The sequence below is a fragment of the Mastigoproctus giganteus genome, chromosome 3, assembly GCF_048544385.1.
Source record: "Mastigoproctus giganteus isolate SK-2022 chromosome 3, ASM4854438v1, whole genome shotgun sequence".
NCBI classification, from domain to species: Eukaryota; Metazoa; Arthropoda; class Arachnida; order Uropygi; family Thelyphonidae; genus Mastigoproctus; species Mastigoproctus giganteus.
The window spans coordinates 29,724,499-29,748,530 of record NC_143577.1 but is presented as its reverse complement, the minus strand read 5'-3'; the positions used below and the strand labels follow the sequence as shown (position 1 = coordinate 29,748,530).

The 24,032-nt window shown below is 37.4% G+C and overlaps 1 protein-coding gene across 3 annotated transcripts in view; it reads right to left on the bottom strand.

Annotated features, from left to right (window-relative positions):
• LOC150087834 (far upstream element-binding protein 1-like) overlaps positions 1-24,032 on the bottom strand; it is a 250,614-nt gene that overhangs the window by 31,524 nt on the left and 195,058 nt on the right. For all 3 annotated transcript variants that reach the window (XM_090369223.1, XM_090369222.1, XM_090369224.1), the window contains 2 exons: positions 20,233-20,439; positions 12,883-13,090 (listed from right to left, as the gene is read on the bottom strand). In XM_090369223.1, the coding sequence (XP_090225349.1) occupies positions 12,883-13,090; positions 20,233-20,439 (415 nt within the window). The remainder of the gene's footprint in view (positions 1-12,882; positions 13,091-20,232; positions 20,440-24,032) is intronic.

Genomic DNA, 24,032 nt, shown 5'->3' with positions numbered 1-24,032 from the left:
AAAGACCAAAACACACTAAAATCTAAAAATAGCAACCTATTTTTCTTCTAACTTGTACATTAATGAACTCGGTAAATGACCTCCCACCATTCCCGGTACACTCCATTCAATGCCTCCTGTGATCTTCCATCAATAGGATTTTGAACTATCTTGATGCTAAGAAAGCTCCAGGTACTAATGGTATTTCTCCACTTGTTCTGAAAACCTGTGCTCCTGAACTTACTTTGGTTCTGTGTTGCCTCTTTTCTTTATTCCAAAGTTTTTCCTTCTGCTTGGAAATTCTCATATTAGACCAGTTCCTAAAAAGGGTGACAAATCACTTCCATGCGTATCATTCCATCACACTTACATCTACTCTTTCTAAAGTAATAGAGAAATCAATCAACCGCCAAATCAAATTATCTAGAAACCTTCCATCTGATCAATGATTGCAGTATGGATTCCATCAGTGTCGATCCACTGGTAATATATTATGGCTTATGTTATTGTCTATGGACAAATTCACTGGAAAAGTTTGGTGAAACCCAAAAAGCAATTGCTCTTGACACTTCAAAGGCTCTTGATCAAATTTGGCATAAAGTTCTTCTAAATAAGCTTCCATCTTATGATCTGCCAACTGATTTTTGTAATTGGGTACGCAGTTTTCTCGCTGACCGTTGGTAAAAAACCTCTTCCCATTTCACCCATCCATTCACTCCAAATGTTTGTCTAGTTCTGCCTTGAATTTATTTAAGCTGTCAACTTTTACAACAGGTGGAAGTTTGTTCCAGCAGTCAACCACACGATGGCTAAAGGCAAACTTCTACACATCTATTCCACAACTGTCTTTCCTCAATTTCAATTTATGTACCCTCAGCAGTTAAGCTGGGCAAGAGGCAGAATCCCAACAGCATTGATGTTGTTGTTGTTGTTCTGAGGGTTTCATGGTGCATAAGCGACTTTGGTTATAATGCGCCTATTCATTTATAATAAAAAGGAAATGAGAAAGTATTGTACCATCTGAAAAGTCCTTAATCAGAAAAGATTAAATATTCCAGTTTGCTTGAGAAAGCGGAAAAATTCAGAAATATTGGCCTCGTCACCAATCAAATTCTCAAGGGTTATTGGTTGTTGAAGGGTAACTAGTGATTGTAGGGCTGAAATTCTGTCCTGTTTATAATAGGGGCAGTCAATGAGAATGTGTTTAACAGTCATTTATATAGCAATGTGGATACAGTGGTGGGTCATCTCCTGTGAGTAAATGAAGGTGGGTCAGGTGAGTATGACCTATCCTTGCTCTTGAAAGGATTACTTCTTCTCGTCTTGATGGCCGGACACTGGAGAGCCAGATTTTCAGAACCGGTTTAATCTGAAAGAGTTTATTATTTGCTGGGAATGCCATAGTGCTGTCCATTCTGATAGGCAAGCAGCATGAATCATTAGTGCATAGTCTGATGTGGAACAAGGATATTGATTAAATCTAAATTTGTGGGTTTTTGCAGCATTATCAGCCAGCTCATTGCCTAAAATGCCAGAATGTGCTGGTATTCAACAGAAGGTGACTAGTTGGTGGCGTTCTTCAATCTTTAGTAATAATTTTCTAATTTCATTTATAACAGGGCGAAATTTATCTGAGAAATTACACAATCGAACTGAGGGAATCGGTGATTGAGCCTTGACTGAGCTGAGGGAATCAGTGTAAATTACTAATTGCAGTCAGGAGAGAGGTTTTTAAAGCTATTTTAATTGCAAATAATTCAGCTGAAAAGATACTAAATTCAGATGGTAGGTCTGCTGATACAATTGTATTCGGAAACACTGCAGCTGCTCCCACTTTTGAATTGGATTTAGAGCCATCTGTGTATATTGGTAAAAAATCAATATATCTTTGAGTGTGAACTGCATGGACTTGTCTGGGGCATGCAAAATATTCTTTCCCCACTGATAGAGGTAAGTGTCACAGGTCGGTATAGGAGGTGGAATCCATGGTGGGTGAGCACAAATTGCTACCTGTTGTACGGAATGGATGGAAACATTCCAAACATGCATTAGTCCAAGAAAGTGATGACCAGCTGGTTTTACTATGCTAGGTTTATTTCTGTACAGGTTTTCTAATGGTGGATTGAAAAGGTATGACTGAATGGGATGCGAGGCACAACTTTGTACCTTGACAGAATACTTCAGCAATAGCAATTTCCTACGTAAAGATAGTGGCGGCTAGTTAGCATCAATGTAAAGGCTATGTGCTGGCGATGTTCTGAATGCACCAAGTGCAATCCTAAGTGCACTGTGTTGAACTGTATCAAGCCAGCGTAATGCGCTCTTTCTGGCAGAGGTATAAATGGGAGCTCCATAATCAAGACGGGATCTGATTAATGCCCTGTATAATCGAAGAAGGGAGGTACAATCTGCACTCCACATTTGAGCAGATAAAGCTCTGAATATGTTTATCTTTTTTAGGCAGGCAGTACGTACTTTTTTATTTAATGTGCTCTAAGAAATTTAGCTTGTTGTCCATGATTAATCCTAGAAATCTGATGTTACTAGTGACTGGGATGGAGATATAAGATGTGAAGTTCAGGATCCAGATGAAACTTGCATTGTCAACAAAAATGGATAGCAACTGTTTTCTGCTGTGAAAGCCTATAGCTGTTAAGGCTGGCCCATTGCTGTATTTTATTTAGTGAATATCTAAAGCTGTCGTTCAACAGATCTCATATTTTGGGAATGACAGGAGATGGAAAGGTCATCTGCATAAAGGTAAGTCTCTACGGTATTTGGAAGTTGTTTAGTGATAGAATCTATTCTAAGAGCAAAAAGAGTGGCACTCAGTACTGATCCCTGTGGAACACCTTCTTCCTGAATGAAAGTTCCAGAAAGGGCATGTTGGTATCGAACTTGAAACGATCTAGTGTGTAGAAAATTCTTTACAAATATAGGGAGGTTGCCCCGCAGACCAATAGAGTAAAGATCTCTTAGTATGCCATGCCGCCAGGTGGTATCAAAAGCCTTCTCTATATCTATGGAAACCATTACTAGATGTTCATGCTTAACAAAGGCATTACGAATGGCAAATTCAGCCTTAACCATAAGGTCCAAGCATGACCTGTTTTGACAAAAGCCATACTGACTATTGTTCATCAACCGCTCTGACTCAATGATCCAGACAAGTCTACAGTGGACAATTTTTTCTAGGATCTTGCTGAGGCAGCTTGAGAGGGATATTGGTCTATAGCTATGGGGATTGGTTGGATCTTTTCCAGGTTTTAAGAACGTCAAACCAGTAGAATGATGCCAATAGGATGGATAAACATTTTCTAGAAAAATACGGTTGTAAAATACCAGAAGGAGACGCAAAGCTTTGTCATCGAGACGTTGTAACATGACATAATAGATTCATTCTGGTCCGGCAGCACCATTGCAGGATGTTCCAATGGCTTGCAGTTCTGAATATTGTAGAGGTCTGTTATATGGCAGGAGGGGGGTAGTTTGGAAGTTAATAGAGTGCTGTTCTGCAGTGTTTTTAATTCTCTAGACTGTTGGAGTATAAGCTGCTGCCTCTGAGAGTTCAGCAAATGTGTTGCCCAAAGCATTTGTGATATCTAAAGGACTAGATAGATCTTGCCCATTATAGGACAGGATTGGAGAAGGTACGGTAGGAAACTTTTCTTATCAGAAAGCTGTCTAATTTTTTTTTTTTTTTTTTCATATTATTTTGGTGTCAGTGTTTTTGTTAATGCTTGATGCAAAATGGATCCAGGATTCTTTCTTGGCTTGCCTTTGTATAAAACGTGCTTTTGCCTTTAATTTCTTAAAATTAATGAGATTGGGTGTGGTTGGACATTACCGAAATAAATTCCAGGCTTTATTTTTGGCTTTCTTTGCTTTGGTGCAATCCTCATTCCACCAGTAATTATAATGCTTTTGGCCTGCGGGATTTGATATTGTGTCTTTGCCACATTTAGAAGATGTGATGTGATGTAATTTGTCACATTATCAATGGGCTGCAGGCAGATTTTTTTCCTCATCTAGGGCAATTGATGACTGAAATTTTGCCCAATTTGCACAGACAAATTTCCATTTTCTGCATGGTTGAGTTGAAGGAGTCAATGCTATCAAAAGGTTGCATACTATTGGAAAGTGGTCACTGCCCAAGGGATCATTTATTACATACCACTATGTTCGGGACCAGTACTGGAGAACAAATTGAGAGATCTATTGCTGAGGTTTGTCCAGTTGGGAGTTGTACGTGCGTGGGTGCACTACTGTTCAGTATGGTGAGGTTTAATGCCTCTAAAAAGCTTTCAATGATTCGACCCTATCTAATTTAGTAGCACCCCATAAGGGGTGGTGCCCATTAAAATCCCCTAATATACAGAGAGGTGGAGGTATCTGTATGAAGAGGTCTTCAAGATCTTTTAAAGAGTAAGCATGGTTTGGCAGTAGGTAGATGGAGACTAGCGTTATTGCAATATGAAGAGTTATATGAATAGCAACAGCTTCCGTTTGAAGTGGAATAGGTTTAGTTGGGATCTTTGAATTTACTAGGATTGCCACACCACCATGGGCAGCATTAGTTGGGTTTCGATCTCTTTGATAAATGGCAACTTGAGAATAACGGCTAATTAAATCTTGGATATCATCTGTGTTGCAACGAAAGCCTCTGCAGTTCCATTGTAAAATACAGTGCATTATTTGTTTTTAGTTGATGGAGCTGATTCTGACTGCTTTTTGAATGTGACTGGTTTATGGCGTTCCAATTTCTGTTTGTCTTTTTTTAGGAAAAGTGGCTGACCAGTGTCCATTTCTTCTTCTTCAGCATGGATTTCTAAAATAGGATCTTCCTGTATAGGTGTTTGATCTGTGTCGATGGTTGTGTCCTGAATATTTTTCATAGCATTTGAGCTTGTAATACTAAACGTGGTTGCAATCACTGAACGAGGCGGTGCTGTTCGAATTGCCAGAGGAGTATTATTTGCTTGGTCTGAGGTCTTGGATTGTTGCTTCTGTACACTTGGTTGTAGCTCGGCGAGGACATTTCTAGCCCAATCAGAAATTGATTTAGTAGTGGGAACTGTGACATCAGTTTGAACGGAGACTGATATTTTTTTACAGCATTTGCATAGGTAATATTTTGGTTTACAGTTGGTGCAACTAGTTTTCTGGCTTCCTGATAACTGACTTTGTTCTCAATCTTGTACTTTACTATTTTTTTCTCGGCTTTACATTTTTTGCATGTCTTGGAATATGCAGGATGATCACCCTTGCAATTTGGACATGTCATTTTTGTAGATGTACAGTCACTTTGTGTGTGGTCTGAGGATCCACAGTTGGAGCAAACAGGAATTCCTCTACATACAGTTTGAGAATGGGCGTACTTTTGGCATTTATAGCATCTTAAAGGGTTGGGAATGTAGGGGGCGAATGCGGCAAAATAAATAATCTGCTTTTACAGTGGATGGTAAGTTGGGCATATTGAAGGTAAGAATAATATTTCTGGTAGGTGTCAGTTGATTATCTTTTTTAATCATTATTCTTTTTGCTTAAATTACATTCTGTCCTTGCAGTTCTTGGGTAATTTCTTCCTCTGTGACATTTAATAAATCCCAAATTGATATGACACCCTTAGATGAATTTAGGGTTGCATGGGGAAATATTTTAACAGGAATGCCAGCAAAGCTGGTTAATTGTAAGAGCTTTTCAGAATGTCTTTGGTTCATGGTTTGTATTAGTAGGTCTCCTGATTGCAGTCTCTTCACCACCTTGGGAGATCCTGCAATACCCTCCAGATGTTTCTGTATCACAAAAGGAGACAATTTACTCATAGGCTGGGTTGCTCCATCCTATCAGTCTTCCGTCTTTTTGGATTATCATTTTCATGTCTACATGGTTTGTATTTGTCATAGTTGCTCCTTTTAGCCCTTGGCAAGAGGACTTATCTACCAAGATTTCTGGTCCCGCCACGGGGAGGCAGGACCAGTGCCGGTAGAAGGCCAAGCAGTTGAAGTGTTAGTCGGTCAGTGGAAATAGAAATATATGGATAAATAAAGAAAGGTGAGTTTCCTTTCTGTGTTCTAACTTGTGGCTTTTAAGTGTAGAACGATATAAAAATAAGACTGCTAAGAGAAACGTACGAAATTAGAAATAAGTTTAATCGCTTTTGACGAGCACTCTATAGATGGCAGAAAAATCGCTTGACCTCGAATTCGCTTGGCACCCGGGGCCCATCAGCACTGAGCTTGCTTAAACCATTCAAGACCTTGTACTTCTCAATCAGATCACCTCGCATGTGCCTAATTTGCAAATCTCAAGCCTATCTTTGTAAGAGCAACCCTCTGTTCCATTCACTAATCTTTTTACCCTTCCCTGTACTTGTTCCAGCAGCTCTACATCCTTCCTAAAATGAGGCCTCCAGACCTGTATACAGTACTCAAGGTGTGGCCTGACCACTGCCTTATATACAAGGGGATAATCAGCTCCTTATCCAGGTTAGAAAAACTCCTGTATATCACTGACAAGACACAATGAGCTACCCTTGCAGACTGTCTGCACTGCTCAGAAAACTTCATATCTGACTGGACAGTTACCCCTGGGTCCTTTTCATTCTCTACCACCTTCAAGTATAGTACCATCGGTTGATGTTACTCTGGGATTACTGCTACCCATATGCAGTACCTTACATTTGTCAATGTTAAAACTTCAGTTGCCACCTCTCAGTGCATTTGCTCAACATTTCTAGATCCTCTTGCAGTAGTGCACTGTCATTAACAACTCTGCCAACCTTTGTATCGTCTGCAAACTTAGACATTAAGCCTGATATACCTTCATCTATAACATTAATAAATACAGAAAACAACAATGGACCCAACACTGAACTCTGGGGGACTCCACTAATAACATTAGTCCACGAAGAGCAGTGACAATTGATTACCACTCTGTCTTCTCCAACTCAACCATGCCTTTATCCATAGCAGCATTTTGCCCTTAATATCATTTTTTTTTTTTTTTTTTTTTTTAATGTAAACCCCAAACACGAGAGGTGTTAGAACATATAGTACTTAGTACCGTGCTTGGGTTGGAGGTTGAGAAGATGAAAGAAGATATTTGTTGACTTTGGACTTGAACTTCTGTAGACTAATTTTCAGGAAATACGTATGAAGGAAGGTTGTTCCAGAAAACGGCAGTTGAATAAATAAACGAGGAAGACGAAAAGTTGGTTCTGTGAGTTTGAAGTTGGACAGTAAATGGATGTTGGCGGCACGTGTTTGGAAGAAGCCAATTCAGAAGAACAGTGCTCATGGAAGTATCTGTAGAAGAGGCATGCAGGAGAAACAGTACGTCTATGAGACAGCCAGTGGAGAGACTCTGTTAGAGATGAATCATTAACTAACTTAACTGCTCTCTTCTGAATTGAATCAAGAAGCCTGAGAGAGGTTTTGGGGGCACCACCCCAGTTGTGGGAACAATATTTAATGGCAGGGCTAATTTGCGATTTATACAGAGTGAGCAGTTGTTTGAAAGAAAAGTAATGCCGAGAGTGAAAGAGAAAAAGTTTTTTAGATGCAGAAGACACAATATTTGTAATGTGCTTGTGCTAAGAGAGATTAGAAGTCAGGGTAATCCCCAAAAGAGATATACAATTTTTCCTAGAAATTGGAATGTCACTAAAGATAAGCATAGGAGCAGAAGAATCCTTTTTGCGAGATATAAGACAAGAATGAGTTTAAGAAGGGCTGAAATCAACTAAGTTGTCTTTGCCCCACTGGAGAATTACCTGAAGATCGGCATTTAAGGAATTGGTAGCAGATTTTTGAGAAATTGAAGCTGATCGAGCAGGACAAGGTTTCCCAAAATGGAAAGTGGAATGCAATGTGTTATCAAACGGCAAAATTATGGATAGGAGTTCCAGTCAATGGAAGGTCATTAATATACAAGAGGAATAGAGTGGGGGAAAGAACTGAACCTGGGGGGACACCGGCATTAGTGGAGAAGTTAGAAGACAGAGCCATCTACCATCACCCTCAGTGAGCGATCACAGAGAAAACTGGATAACCAATTACTAAAAACAGTTGGCAAACCATAAGATGGAAGCTTGTTTAGAAGACCTTTATGCCAAATGCAATCAAAAGCCTTTGAGATGTCAAGAGCAACTACTTGTGTTTCCCCAAACCTTTCCATTGAATTAGTCCATAAATGGGTAACATAAGCCAGAATATCACCAGTGGATCGACACTGACGGAATCCATACTGGCGATCGTTGATCAGACGGAAGGTTTCTAGGTAGTTTAAGAGTTGGCGGTTAATTGATTTCTCCATTACTTTAGAAAGAGTAGAAGTAATTGCAATGGGACGATAATTGGATGGGAGGGATTTGTCACCCTTTTTAGGAACTGGCTGGATATGAGCAAATTTCCAAGCAGAAGGAAAAACACCTTTGGAATAAGAAAGTCAAAAAAGGCGGCAAAGAATAGGAGTAATTTCAGGAGCACAGGTTTTGAGAACAAATGGAGAAATACCATTGGGACCTGGAGCTTTCTTAGCATCAAGATTCATCAAAATCCTTCTGACATCCTTTTGATGGAAGACCACAGGAGGCATTGAATGGAGCGTGTTGGGAATGGTGGGAGGTGTTTTACCAAGATCATTAATACATGAGTTGGAAGAAAAATGGGATGCTAGCAGGTCAGCTTTATCCTTGGGTGAAGTGACAACAGAACCATCTGGTTTGGACAGAGGTGGGAGCAGAGATGGGCAAAAGACGGCTAATAGCTTTGGCAAGAGACCAGAATGCTCGGCTACCATTAGGACAAGAAGCAAGTTTCTCTTAGCCGGTTCAAACTCTAGTTTGGACTAGTTAATAACTGCTTTACAATTGTTGCAAGCTTTGGTGTGGGCAGAAAATGAAACGAGAATTAGAAACAAGCCAATTACGATATGCAACATTCTTCTCTTGAACAGCCTTAGCACATTTATTGGATCCAATCAAATTGGTCAGAGGGGAACTTCCACTTAAAAACCCATGCCGTGTCTGAACTATAACCAAAGTGTTGTCCAGATGATCTTGTAGTGTTTCTTTAACCAGTGCCTCCACCAATTTCCCTGGAATAAAAGTGTTAAAACTAACAGGTCTGTAATTACTAACGTCAGTGTTCCCCAAGGTTCAGTTCATTCTCCCATTGGCCAGAGATCCTACCCATAGTTTTCCTGATGATAGCACATTGCACTCCACCTTCCGCTTAGAGAAAACCTGCCCTGCTCAAACAGCTTCAAATTCTTGAACATTCACTACCAATGCCAAGCAATTCTCAAGTGGGGCAAAGATAACTTAGTTGATTTCAATCCTTCAAAAACTTAGTCCTGTCTTATAGCTCGGAAAAAGGATTCTTCTGCTCCTATGCTTATCTTTGATGACACTTTGATTTATAGGCAAGATCATGTATCTCGTGTGAATTACTCTGACTTTAATCTCTCTTGGCATAAGCACATTACAAGTATTGTTTGCTCTGCATCTAAAAAAACCGGACTTTCTCTTTCACTCTCGGCATTACTTTTATTCCAAACAGCTGTTCATTCTGTACAAACAGAATCTGCCCTACCATAAGATATTGTTCTGACATCTGGGCGGTGCCTCCAAAACCTCTGTCAGGCTTCTAGATTCTATTCAAAAGAGGGCAGTCAGGCTAATTAATGACTCATCTCTAACATATTCTCTCCACTCTCTCTCATAGATGTTTTGTTTCTGCTGTATGCCTTTTCCATGGTCACTGTTCTTCTGAATTGACTTCTATCATGCCGGCTCTCTCTTCCAAAGTAGTCCGAACACATGCAGCAACTAGTCAACATCCTGTTAACATCCTGTTGACTAGTTGCTGTGCAAGAGTAGTTTCAAAAAACCCGCCATCAATGAATTGCGACCACCCAACCTGTAATGGACCATGCTGCATAAATCCCAGTATAAAATGCTGAACATCTTCCTATGCTAGAGCAGTGAAAATTTGCATCTGCATGGTTGGGTAAGTCAAAGTGATAAAATAGCATTTATGGGCCACAGTAAAGATATCACAGTCACAAAAGGACACAAATGTGGGAGCTTATGCATTGGGTGCTTCCATGGAAATGGCACATTTTATTGATTGCTCATGGCCCACTGCGGTTAAGGCACACAAAGAATAGTGTCGAATGCGTAAAACCACCTCTCACCAACATAATTGTAAAGGATGACTCGAGGTGGATACTTGTGGTGAGCAAAAGGTGCTGTTGTACAAGCTCAAGGTTTGTCAATGTGTGACAGTTGACACTGAAATACAATACAGAGAAGGCAAGGACAAAACCCAAAATGACAATGTGCACACTCAGACTTGTTGGCTTCCACAGCTGATGATCCAAAAGACAACCTCTCATCAACGGTGAACAGTGACGGCAAATGCTGTGGTGTCAACAACATGTAATTGTACACCGGAGGACTGGAAAAGAGTGTACTGGTTGGATGAGTATAAATATCTGATTAGTATTAGCAATGGCCACATACTGCAAGGAAGCCTATGGTTTATGCTGCACCAGCCAAAAAAATAAAAATAAAATAATGAGAAGAAAAATTTTTAAAAAATAATAAAAAGGAAATAGACTATGCATTTCCGTCCTCCCTTAGGTTATACCTTTACCAATCTAGCTGACCTTTGAATTTCCCCAAACTTTCAGCCCCTACACCTATGCAGGCAACTTATTCCAGTAATTTATAACTCTCTGGATAAGTTAAATGATGTTATACACCAACAGATGCCTTCATGTGTGAGTAACACAAGTCCGTGGACCCATTGTGCATGGTGCATACAGGTGGCAATGGTTTCTTAATACACAAAATGTTTTGCTGGCAAGAACTAAGACTCCTGGTACATATGGACCAATGTTACACTGGTGAGGTCTACCGGTAGCTCTTAGGAGACTGCCTGCACCCTTCTGCGCTGCATTTTTTCCGAGATAGAAATGGGATCTTCCAAGATGATAATGTACTGTGTCATCAGGGGCTTGCACTGTGTAAGAGTAGTTCAAGGAACACAGTGAAGCCATTAGCTAATTCACCTCAATCAAAACAAACACCTGTGCAATGTTTTGGAATGGAATTGAGGTGCAGGCACACGCAGCTGTCATCTATTTCCAACACCGTGGAAAGTCCTACAGGCAGCATGGCTGCAGATCAATGGAAATCTTTACACATCTAATGTAGTCAATTCCAAGCCAAATAGCAGCTGTTATTTGTGCAAACAGTGGCCCAGCATGGTATTAGGTAGGTGGTCAATGAGTGTATATTTGCTAGTTGAAGAAGTCAATAATATATTTTAATTTTATAGTGATATCCCTGGGAATATTAGCTGAAAATAGAGATACAGTCAGTCCTCGTATAGCACGATAGTAGTGTTCCTAGAAACCCTCGTGCAATGCAAAATCGTGCAATATAAACAACAGGCCCTATGGGAAAAATAGGGTTAGGTGCCGACCACCCAAGATTGAACATACATTTTAATAGTCGTAATAAAATACTTATGTATTTTATTACGTGATAGTCGTAATAAAATACTTACGTATTTTATTACGACTATCACGTAATAAAATATTGCTAATGCTTTTGCTTCTATCGTAAGCAAACTTGTTTTTTGTTTGATTTTCTATCCAAACAGATGACAGCCATTCCATCTCTTCCAATTCTTTGTGTCTTAATCTAATGGATTTTAATTACACTTTGAGTTGTTCCTGCTATGAAAGTTGTTTTTATTTTCTCTGCATTCTTTGTAATTCTCGGCGTTGCCTCATTTAGGTCTGTAGCACATGCAATATCACATGGTCTTTCATTTAGCTCAAAGCTTTTCACAATTTCATATTTTTTCTCTATCGACAGAGGCAGACTGGCCATGAGCCTTACTGGGGAAACCCCGGTGGGCCTGAGGCCGGTGTGATTCTGGCCATAAAGGCTAGTATGAGGCCACTATAAATTTTCCCGGGTAAGAATTTTTGACCCAGTCCACCTCTGTTTATCGATATCGCTTTTCTTTTTCTTTCTTTTTTTTTTTTTTTCTGAATCTGTAGTGTCGTCACCAGGACGCTTCCTTTTCACACCTTTTAAGTATTTTACTCATTTTTAGAAAATAAAGCACAATTACAAAACGAGGAGGCACGCTTGATACACATAAACAAAGCTGCAATGTTTTACGTGTGTTTAGGAAGAAGTGCTCCAAGCATATACACTATTCCCTATCTATTCACAGCCAGCAACTGAATAAACAACACCGTAAAGGCAGGGATACACTATTAACACCTCACATTTTGCTAAAGCAAAATTCTAGGAGTTACTACCATAAAACGATAAAAACAATTTCCAGTTGCATTTCTGCTAGTGGAATCTGTTACTAACTGGTAGTAAACTCGATCTAACTGCATTTGCGATTATACCGATAGCTGGAATTGTGTTGGATTTTACGTTATTATGGTGAAATGTGTCTCCTCTTCACTGATATAAAAAACAAATACATTTTCAGAATCTTCTCTTCATTCCTATCGTGTTGCGTTCGGTTGGGGTGATTCTGCGTTCGACTGCCATTTCTTGTAAACACAAAGGCGAATCGTGCATAAGCTAATTCAGTTCGTGTTATATAAGATATCGGTCCCCTATTTATAAATCGTGTATGATCGAATTCGTGTAGTGTAAACACGTGTTATACGAGGACTGACTGTACTGCAATGTTTTACGTGTGTTTAGGAAGAAGTGCTCCAAGCATATACACTATTCCCTATCTATTCACAGCCAGCTCCTATCACAGATTTCTGGAGTGGGGAATACACAGGCAATGGAATGTACAAAATATAAGAGAAAAACATAAATAAAACAAAAGTTTTCACTAATATACATACCTTTACCAATAACCAGGCCACACTTGTTAGCTGGAACAGGAAAATGAACCTCTTGCATATCTTCTCCACCTGCTCCAGCTCCACCACCTCCTGCTCCACCACCTCTTCCCCTTCCAGGTCCACCAGGAGGACCAAATTCTGGATGACCAGGCCCACCATCAAATCCTCTTCCTCTCCCACGACCTCTTCCCATAGATTGGTCTCTTGTCTAATGATTATAAAAATATTTCTAAACAACTCGATATTTTGTGAGAAAAAAGAAATTAAAATAAAATAACAATAAATAACACTCCTTAAATGGAATTAAACCCAACTACTAAACAATTTCAAATTAAATAAGGACCGTTATTGACCAAATATATACCTATTCCAGCATTAAAACATGTTGGGTTATGTATGCATCATATTGCAAATCAGGCATTTGATTTTTTTAAATTGCATTTTACCATTTTATGTGATTAATTGAAACAGAGTAAATTAATTAATAATATACAAAAAGCAAATTTTTTTCCCTTTCTGCATCTATTTCAGTATATATATTTCATTCATTCCCAGAACATGGATGAACCTTTACTGCCTACCATCATCACCCTCTTCAGGGAAAAAGTATAATTATTATGAATGTGTGGAGAGTGCAATATAATAATACAGGAAAACTGTTAGTCCAAGCAATCCCAAGTTCTCCTAATATATTAGGTGTTTTTAAGAACCCTTAATTTACCAATAATTTAGGTTTAAATGAGTTTGTTATTTCTTTTATTTAAAAATTATTAGCTTTTTTTGATCTCATTTTCACTGGTTGTGTAAATTTACTGGTTGTATATAGGCATTCACTATTTAGAGCATTAACCACTGCAGAATATGACCACCAGTGGTGCTTGAGTTTATGGTTATTTTGAATCTCCATCTCTTACAAGTAGCCATATAATCTGTGGACATCATTACCAAGCTAGATTATCTCCCTCCTTACTATACAACTAGGACCTTGTTGTGCACTGTCAGAATTCCAGTCTTTCCAATCACATAAAATGCAGACAATCCATTTCTATTAAGTTTAGTTCCCTCGTGTTCTTGCTGTTGTTGTTGTTATTTGGTTTTTAGGAGCATTAGCAACTAAGGCCATATTGCTCCGGGATATGCGGTGGTCATTCCTTGACCTTTCCGCATACTCCGTATTTGGTGGTGAAGGGCTCGAACCCCGGTCTAATCAAGAAGCGTGTGCTATGCACTGCTGCTCCTTCCCACCTGGCTACGGAGGCGCGTGTTCTGTGTTCTTGCTGTTGTATTCATATAGCAGTCATTTATCCTTCATTCAGATGGGCTTCTTATTAATAAACCTGAATATATTGATTTGTTTAAATTGCCTTCAACTGATTTTAATAAATTGAGAAACATATTTTTGTCACTCTAATTATAGCTATATTTCATTCTAAAATTTCATCTTGAGAATTTAATTTCAAGAGAACCTTAACTTGGCAGGGTATACAATACGTTACCTCAATGTTAATTTTAAAATTGACTCCTGATTTAGCTAAATATTATACAACTCTGTATTGCAATAGGTTCAGTTTAGTAATGAAAAATATTTTACAGGTTTCTTGTAGAATTTAACCACTGAATTGATAACACAGCTTTGTTTAAATTTAGTTCAGAAATACTGTTTACCAGCATTAGAGTCTCTTTCATCTGTTTTCACTTGACGAAATCAGTCTGTTTCTATTATCTTAAATGGGTAATTAAGTTATGGGTTTGCTGCATTAATTCCTTTAGCCAGTCAGTTGCTAATTATTGGAATAAGTTAAAGCCAAGAGTCTGGGAAATTTAAAGCTCAGCTGGTTTGGTACTTCTTATTAAAAACAGTTAAATCCCTCCCCCATTACATGTTATATTTCCTGTAAATATTTTGTTCTCTGAGGTATGACAATTTCTTTCAACTAAAACTTTTTTCTTTGCCAATACTGAAATTTAACTTCTCAATACTAGGATTAATTAAGTTATAGCCAGTGCTTAAATTTTTATAATGCCGATCACTTGTCAATAACCAGATGCACGCAGTAATGCATAAGACCACGAGTTTAAGTCTATATGATGTGACTTATTTTACTTCACAAATGGAATACTCCTGGCATGTTGCCAATTAAGTGACTAACTAAATTGGGCAAGCAGTAAATTTGGAAGGTAGAAATACAGGACATGTCCATTTTCTGAATGCACTGTGAGATGAGCCAAGAAGTCTATTTAATACTGAATCTCCTGGCTGAGCTCTGCATGGTGTCTTTACAGTTCCATCTGCCTTGTTGGGGCAGGTGTATCTAAACTGTAAAATACTGTTTATTGATTAATGGCCTACGTGGGACGGTGCAAATATCAACATCAGGATGATTTTGCATAGATTGACGTTTTGTATAAAACTAAAATTTTCATCCATTTAAGAAGCGAATTCTTAGAAAGCGGTACTCACCTTGAATTAATCTGTGATGGCTTACTTAGGCAGCGTGGTTAATATTTAGGTTGAATTGTTAAATTGAATAAAATTAAAGGGGGGGGGGGTGAAGTAGGTAAGTGGTACTTCCAGGAAGTACCACTACCAAATTTGGCTCATCAAAAACATCCAACACCCGTGCATACTATCATTTCAATAGTCTCATGTCTAACCAATCTGTTACAGAACTTACAATTCATTCTCAGATCCACAACCACACCTCCCCTCTGACTCTGCCATTTCCATCATTAAACTAAAATCCAGCTACAGAATACTTCAATAGCCCTAGCTATTGAATGGTACCGGCACCACTCAAACGTTAAAATTCTAAATTCCAAACTCCCCTTCAATCTTTCCCCAGTTTGGAACCTCTCACGATTAAAGTTCCCACATGTCAAAAAAGGCATCACGAGAGTATAATTTATTTCTTAAATACCATGCGCATTCACTCTCCACACATTGCCAACTGAAGACGTTTTAACCAACGAAAATCCCCGTAACGACTATTGGCTTTACCGTATTCACCTATTTAGTTTTCAATTATTTTCTTGCTTCTTTACTTCAGTGACAACCAAGGATTGGATGTGTACGCTTCTGTTTCCTTGGGCCTATTTTAACTCAGTCAACACTTACCTACTTCCCCCCTTTTAATTTTATTCAATTTAACAATTCAACCGAAATATTAACCACGCTGCCTAAGTAAGCCATCGCAGATTAATTCAAGGTGAGTACCGCTTTCTAAGTACCGTGTTAATGTCCTTTACTAGTCTATTAACACGGTACTTGAAGATCTCTAAAACTTCTCGTTGCCATTTAAGAAGTTAAGAACTTTTTTTTTTCCTACTGTCAATCTTGATGTCATTATTCTATAAGGAATCAAGAAACACAAGCCAATTGTTAAGTAACATATCTACTGGAGTAAAGGTATATGAATAAGTGAAAGAACGTTTCTTAGCAAAATAAATTTTACTTAAAAAGTTCGTACCCTGACTTAGATAAAACATCAGTAGGAAGGTGCCGTTTTTAAAATAAGTTGTCTACATATTCAATAACTAACATGTGAAATTTCATTCCTGTACATGATCGTACACCAGAGGTGGAGCCCAGAATTTCAGGAAGGATGCTATTGTTGACAAAGTGGAGTATCAAGCAGCGATCGAGTTCCTGCATTTGCAGGGCAAGAAAGCTCAGGAAATTGATGAAGAAATGAAAGCTGTGTATGGATAGAATTGTCCATCCTATGATGCTGTAAAAAAAGTGGAAATGGGAGTTCCAGTGCGGTCGTACTTTGAAGAGTTAAGAGAAGGAAGGCCATCAACATCCACAGACAGTGAGACATTTGCAAAGGTTGAGCAGCTGGTGTTGAGTGACTGGCAGGTGGCAATTCATTTCATCCCAAATGCAGTGGGAATTAGTTATGGGTCTGCTCACAGAATTTAACGTGACCATCTGCACATGCCTATGGTCTCCGCAAGATGGGTTCCAAGATTGCTGACGCCTTTGCAGAAGCAGAGCTAAATGTAATGTTCTCGCCAACTGTTGGATTTGTGTAATGTGGATGTTTAGAACTTTTTTGATCGGCTAGTGACAAATGATAAATGCTGGGTGTACCACTATGTTCCAAAGACTAAAGACATGTCGAAGCAGTGGAAGCACACCTCCTTCCCCCATCCCCCGAAACGGGACAGGCCACTCCATCTGCAAAGGAGGTGATGTTATAAGTGTTTGGGGGCAGAAAAGAGGTTATCCTGACAGACTGCCTACCTCGTGGTTCTACACTTACCAGAGAATACTACAGAAATCTTTTAAAATAGTTATGCGATGCTTTGAAGGTGAAAAGGTGTGGAATGTTAACCAAAGGTGCCCATTTTCTCTCAAACAACAGACTGGCTCACACGGCTGTTGCCCCCAATTTTGTTGCCTAGTGCAGCTTCAAACTACTACAGCACCCATCCTATTCCTTCTGACCTAGCACCGTCAGACTTCCTCTTGTTCAGAGAAATGAAGAAATCATTGTGTGGACACCTCTTTGATTCGTCTCAGGAAGTCATCAACGAAGTGGAATCGTGGTTTCAGACAAAAAGTGGGGACTTCTATAATCAAGGCATTAAACAACTGATCCACAGATTGAGAGAAAGGTGTTACTACACACGGAGAGTACACAGAAAAAGGATTAAAGTTCCTGTGAAGTTTCACCTTTCTAGGGTTATTATTTCTAGCTAAGGGTACAAACTTTTTGATACCCCTCATATATGCATAATGCACCTATTGTCTTCATATGTCTGTCCATTTGCATGTAACAACTCTACTTCCAGTGAACAGATTTTCATGAAATTAGAGTTGAAGCTCTTTACAGGAAGCTTCTCTTTAATGTCCCACACGTTACAACATCTTATTAACCTAATGCTATTTTATGAACAACTGATATAACGCCCTTCCAATATAATGACCATTTTCTCATTCCCCTGGGGGTTGTTATGTACAGCCATTCCAAATTTCATCAAAAGCAGACCAATAGAAATTCAGCAATTTTTATCCCCCCAGTTCCATCTTCGTGTAACCAACTAGGAGTTAAAATTAAAATGAGTTGGCACACAACTGGATAGAATCTCTCACGCAGTAACTGTGAGAAAACAATAAATAAATTAAATAAATATATATATATATTTAAAAAAGAGAGAAAAAAAAAAAAAAAACACGAATGCAAATTTAAAAAATGGTTTACATTTATAGGAAGGTACAGAAAATTAGAGATTTTCTGTCTTCAACCAACAGTTAACCTGGGCTTGCTATTCTGAAGGAACTCACTGGACCTGTGCCAATAGTGCAGCGTTAAAGACACTGTATGTTAATGAATGTCATTATTGCTTAAAGTTTTAAAATACTTTTTGGTCTTTATAATTAAATGGATTGAGCTGTTTTAAAAAGTGTTAATTTATCTTGCTATATTTACATTAGATTTACATTACACTTTAGTTTCAAGCATCTTTGTAAAGATTTGTAAAATTTATACATATATTCCATATATGTACAAATTGTCTATGAAGAAAATCACAGACAGCTCACTTAGGTGACCAGACCTGTATTTAATGAAAGAGGGAAGCTATAAACCAGCCATAGCAAGACAGTTATTTTCGAGAAATACCTTCTCTTAAGCTTTTAAGTTTAAGGGATGCAGTATGTGGTTTTTACCATTATATGTTTTTAAAACTGCAGACATCATGGGGCTTTGAATTTTATATTCAGAAAACTTTAAGAATTAATAAAACCTTTAATTTAGATACAGAAAGCAAATTAGGTAAAGAAGTGAAGATCAATTAAGTAAAGTTGCAGAGTTTAATTCATCTTAAATGACTAAATCTTTAAAACTAGCTTTGGCAACTTGTACATAAGAAATCTGCTTACACCTATGTTCATTCTTTTAAATACTTCAGCTACCAATGATTCCCTAAGTTTAGTAAAGTACAATATGACCTTGCATCAAAAAATATTTAAAATGTGCTTCCTCTTCTCTGGCTTTGATGTTGAATAAAATAACCATAATCTAATTTTATTAAAATTAGAATACAATTATTTACAGATCATTTGACATAATCAATCCAATGGTTTTTAATAGAATAATAGAAGTATTCTCAATTGATTAAACATTTTACTTGTGTATCACCATACAAAATATTTCGAAAACTTCAAAACTGGTTATCACAGCTAAACTTCAAGCACTAATACACACTCTCTCTCTCTCTCAACCCATGTTTAGAACCCGTTGTTTCAATTTAATATCTCTACTCCATTACTGTCATTCTTTATTCACATTCAGTGACGGCAACATTATCAGCATATAGCAGCAAACTAGAGACACTGAGTTCAAAAATTGTTCAAGATTTCTGCATGAAATGATAGGTGTAGCTTGTGGATTAAGAAGCTAAATACTTTACTTATTCAGTAAATGAACAACAGAACAATTATAAAAGCATATTATTGTGTATGCTGCAGAGAATAGAAAAGTATCTTCTTCAAATCAAGTTCAAACAATTCTTCATGAAGCAAGGATTGGAAAATATTAAAATGTCCCCAAATTTTATACAATAGAGTAATAGGATCAGAGATGCTGAACCTGAAAATTTGTTATCAGGATACCAAATCATTGTCCCTATGTTGCTCTGTACGTACACCCCCTCCCCCCCAAATTAAAATTTTTAGTGCATAACTTACCTTCTACAATTTTTGATTTTCATGCATGCAATAGTCATCTTTTTTGAAGATGATCCCATTAATTTTTAATTTTCAATTTTCGCACCTACACAACACACAAAGACCAAATTTGAAATGGTAAACAGTGTTATCCAAATGAAAACTGTTGAACATACAAAGATCATTTTGTTACAGAATATTTGATTATCTCTATTTCTTGACAAAATCACTTAACTCTGCTTTTGATGCTAAAATATTTCAAGGAATGGCAAACAGAATTAGGAACATCATGCTGAATGAAAAGTGTATTTAGAAATTGTGATTTATAAAATACCAAGTCATGCCATATAATTATTTAACTTTCCATTATGATATCATCATAGTCCATTTCATTATTAATCAGATAATACAAAAAGGCATAACACCACTTCTTCATACAGCATGTTTTTCAAATAAGAGAAAGTGTATAAGTCTAAATTAAGACTAAGGATAAGCCAATTGATCAGACCAGGTCTTAAGTATACATTATTACTGAGAAGAGGGAAAGATTGAAATTGGAAAATTCCTGATTCATTCAATGGTTACACAATGCAGTCACCAGTAAAACAGTACACAATTAGACACTTTAAAAAAAAAGTAATAATAATAATGAAATATTAAAATAAGAAATATTTTACCATCACACTTTGAATAAGTTCATGAAGAATGTTGCTAGCAGCCTGAATTTGTTCTGCAGTTCCTGAAACCAAGCATATTTTATCTCCTGGTGTATCGTCCTTGAGCTGGTGAAACTGAACTTTTGCTCCTGAATCCTGTTGAATCCGTTTTATCATATCTCCTCCCTTGCCTATTATGACTCCAACAGCTGGACGTGGCACAAGAACCTGAAAAGGAATGAAAGAAAACATTTATACGTATACATATAAATAAATAAAAGTAACTAACAAACATATAGGTGATAAATCTACCAAGCCATTTCTATCTGGTGTATTATGGACAGAAATGGAGACTGAAGGGGCAAAATGGGGCACTTAGGCCAAGCTGTGTCTATTCATATACAGTCGATTCCGGTTATTTGGGACACATCGGGACTAGTGCATTTTGGCCCGATTAAGAGGCTGCCCCAATTATCCGAAGTTTCACGTAAATAGTTAAAAATACAATCTCCCCCCCCCATACAATTGGTTCACTGTACAATCAAATCACGTTACGATGGAGTCACCATTGTAAAGTACCATTCACTATACGATGTGTAATAAGCGCCGGTCATTGAGATCACGTTTGTGAATTGAATTTTAATTCAATTAAACCGCGATTCTAATTAGCGAAAATAGGAGGAATATTATCCACAGGCTATAAAAGTAAAGATATATTAAGTACAAATTTACCCTTTATTACCTTACCAATTAAAAAATTAAATGATACGTGAAATTCGGAAGAATTAATACATACTGTAATATGTACATACTAACTAAACTAGTTGACATTTCTGTTCACTGTCATTTGTGGGTGGGAGTTAAAATTTAAAACAGTAAAAGATAAGCAATCAATAACAAAGAACACAGCACACAAATTGCAAGTAACACAATACGCGCAAGTGAGAACGGAGTAACAAATTACGAAGCTTTAAAAATAGGAATGAAGAGCAGATTCTGAAAATTATTTTTTTTATATGATTTAAGATTCCATAGAAGTGTAAACACATTTTACCATAATAACCCACAGAATTCCAGCTGTTGGTATTAGTGCAAATTCAATAAGATCGAGTTTACCATCCGTTTATGATAGATTTCACTAACAGAAAAGCCCAATAAACAGGTGACTGCTAATTGTTTTTATTGTTTTATGGTTGTGACCTCCAGAAATCTGAAAGAACTAAGTGTACGGTCGGAGACAATCGTAGGATAATTTTCAGTGCTGCGGTCTCCTGCCCCGATTAAACAGCATTTTGTCCCAATTAAGCGAAGTAAACCCTGGCTATTTTCTCGATTGGGTTCTGTTTTTTAAGATTTGCCCCAAATAAACGGCTGCCCCGATTAACCGGTGGCCCAAATAACCGGAATCCACTGTATTTATAAACTAATCTAAAAAGTTTGTCGGAAAAGTTCATACAGCTGATTAATTTTGAGGTAGGCAAAAATTACATCCAGTTTTAAATTGTTTCCCATAATGGGAAAAAGTGGCAAGGGTTCTTTCAGTTGTGCCAGAGAATGTGTAAATAACATACACATTCCGAAAGAAAGTTCTTGACTGAGTTGATATGAGAAGTGCATTAGATGTGTTTGCCCTGTGAGAAGAAACAGATATTAAAAGTGTGCCCAGTTACCTTTTCTTGCCTATTTTGCTGAAAGCTGGATTCCCATAGTTGTGGATTATGATTTATTTCCAATAGCAAAATCTGTGGCCACCGAGTCTACAAAGTCAGTGGTTATGCATCAGAAAGTCTATATAATGGCAATAGGTGTCACTTTAATAAGTATTCTGAATGCTTTTAACAGCACAGTTTTTACTAACAGGTCTCCCGATTTAACTATTTCGGGTGGTCTTCTGCATATTCCAAAAATTTCAGAAACTTAGCAGAAGAACTGTAATATTACTTGGGCATGATATGCAAGTAAACCATGTTGTTTGAAGGTAATAAAGTACTCAAAACCTACATTGGTATAATTATGTTTATTTTTGAATTTGAAATAAACTGGAAGAAGTTAATAAATAAATTGGAAGAACTTAATTTGGAATGAATGAGAAGTAAAGTTAGATGGTCTAGTAGAAACAGTTCTCTTTTGTTGTCCTTTAATTTGTGAGTAGTTATGGTCAAGTTTGTTGTTGTCTATGTGGATGATCCTTCTGGATCACACTGAGGAAAAGACTAGATATCTACGTTAGTATACTCCTTTTAGATCGAGGGTTGGTTTATCCATTTTGGTTATGGATTCCGATGCAGGGAGGTAGGAGTAACACCATGATTGACTAGGCTGAGTTAGGCTGGTTAATAAGAGAAACAGAAGTGAAGCTCTTTATAGTGATCTCCCCCCCCCCCACCCAAAAGAATGAGAAAAGGTTGTAATATACAAAGGACATAATATCTATAGTTCATAAAATCAGCAAAAGAACAAGAAAAGTTTGAACATTTAAGTTAATTCTACTAATAAAATAATATGCATTGCATTATTAAAAAAGAAAATAAAGACTCCATTTTGCATTGATTTTAAGGTGTAGTAAGATTAATCTGTACATTACATATTTAAAATAATTTGTCAAAATGCTATTTCAGGCAATACAAGTTTTAAAAGAGAACTATGAATTATCTGCATGATAGAAGCTAATTTGCTTTTCAATAAGTCTTAGTCCTTGATGAGCATACTTCAACAAAATTTCTTGCAACCACAGTAGGTTCCTCTTCTTCATCACTACAAATTTCAGGTTCTGTTACATCTGTCACAAGTTCTCTTCATTTGTGCATATCCTGAACCATGCAAAGTCTGCATCTGCAGCCTTCAAAACAGATTTCCTTCTAAGTTTAAGCAATCATGCATACTCTCAAATTTCACTATCATCAGAATGTTCTTTGTGATTAAAACAGGAAGAAACATGCAAAGCTTTATTTGTTGCATCATTCAAGGCAACAAATCCCAGTACAATTTAATTTAATACCATTATTTGATTTATTTTTTTTTAAAAGCACTAGATTACACCTTGTTCAATTGGCTGAAGAGCTGATGTAATATGAGGTGGGAGGTAAGCATAGAAGCCATTCACTTGGAAACGTGGCATGCAGTTATTCACAAACAGCAATATTTTTCTGTTCTCCCACATCTTTCAATCTAAATCTGATCCATTTTTGTAGATTTCTGATGGCATTTAAGCCTTTTCATTTTCTCAGTATGCAATTTCAGCAATTGTTTCAAACTTTAAAGTGTCTGGGATTTCAGGCTTCCCAATGATTAAAAAGCGAAGCTTCTCACCAGGCATGGCTTGCCACTATAAGAATGGCAATCCCATGTTTTATCTTTTTTCCTTCACTACATTACTCACCTTTAAATGTAAGCGTTTTATCTAGTAGTAACTCAATCAAGTTCTGTTAGCACTGAAGATGTCATTCTGTTCTCATGTCAACAAATCATTTTTTAAACAATTCTCCTTCCATTCCTTTGTAGTATCAATGTTGACAACTGTGCTTTTGCCACATACTTTTTTGAAAGAAAGCCCATGATGGATCTTAAATTTCTTGAACTGTCCAGAAAAATTGAAATCTCCATAATTCATGTGAGTCAGGCCTTAGTTTAAAAGATTTCTGTCTATGGGAACACTCTGTATATCATCATTAGCCATTCCAAGAATATCTTTTAAAGATGCAGATATTTCTCTTTTCATGCTCTGATCCTACCCGGTGTGGCCGATTTCTCTAAGCTTTCAAACTTATTTATTTTTTTATCTTTCAGAACAATGTACCCTTCAGAATGCTGAACTGTTGATA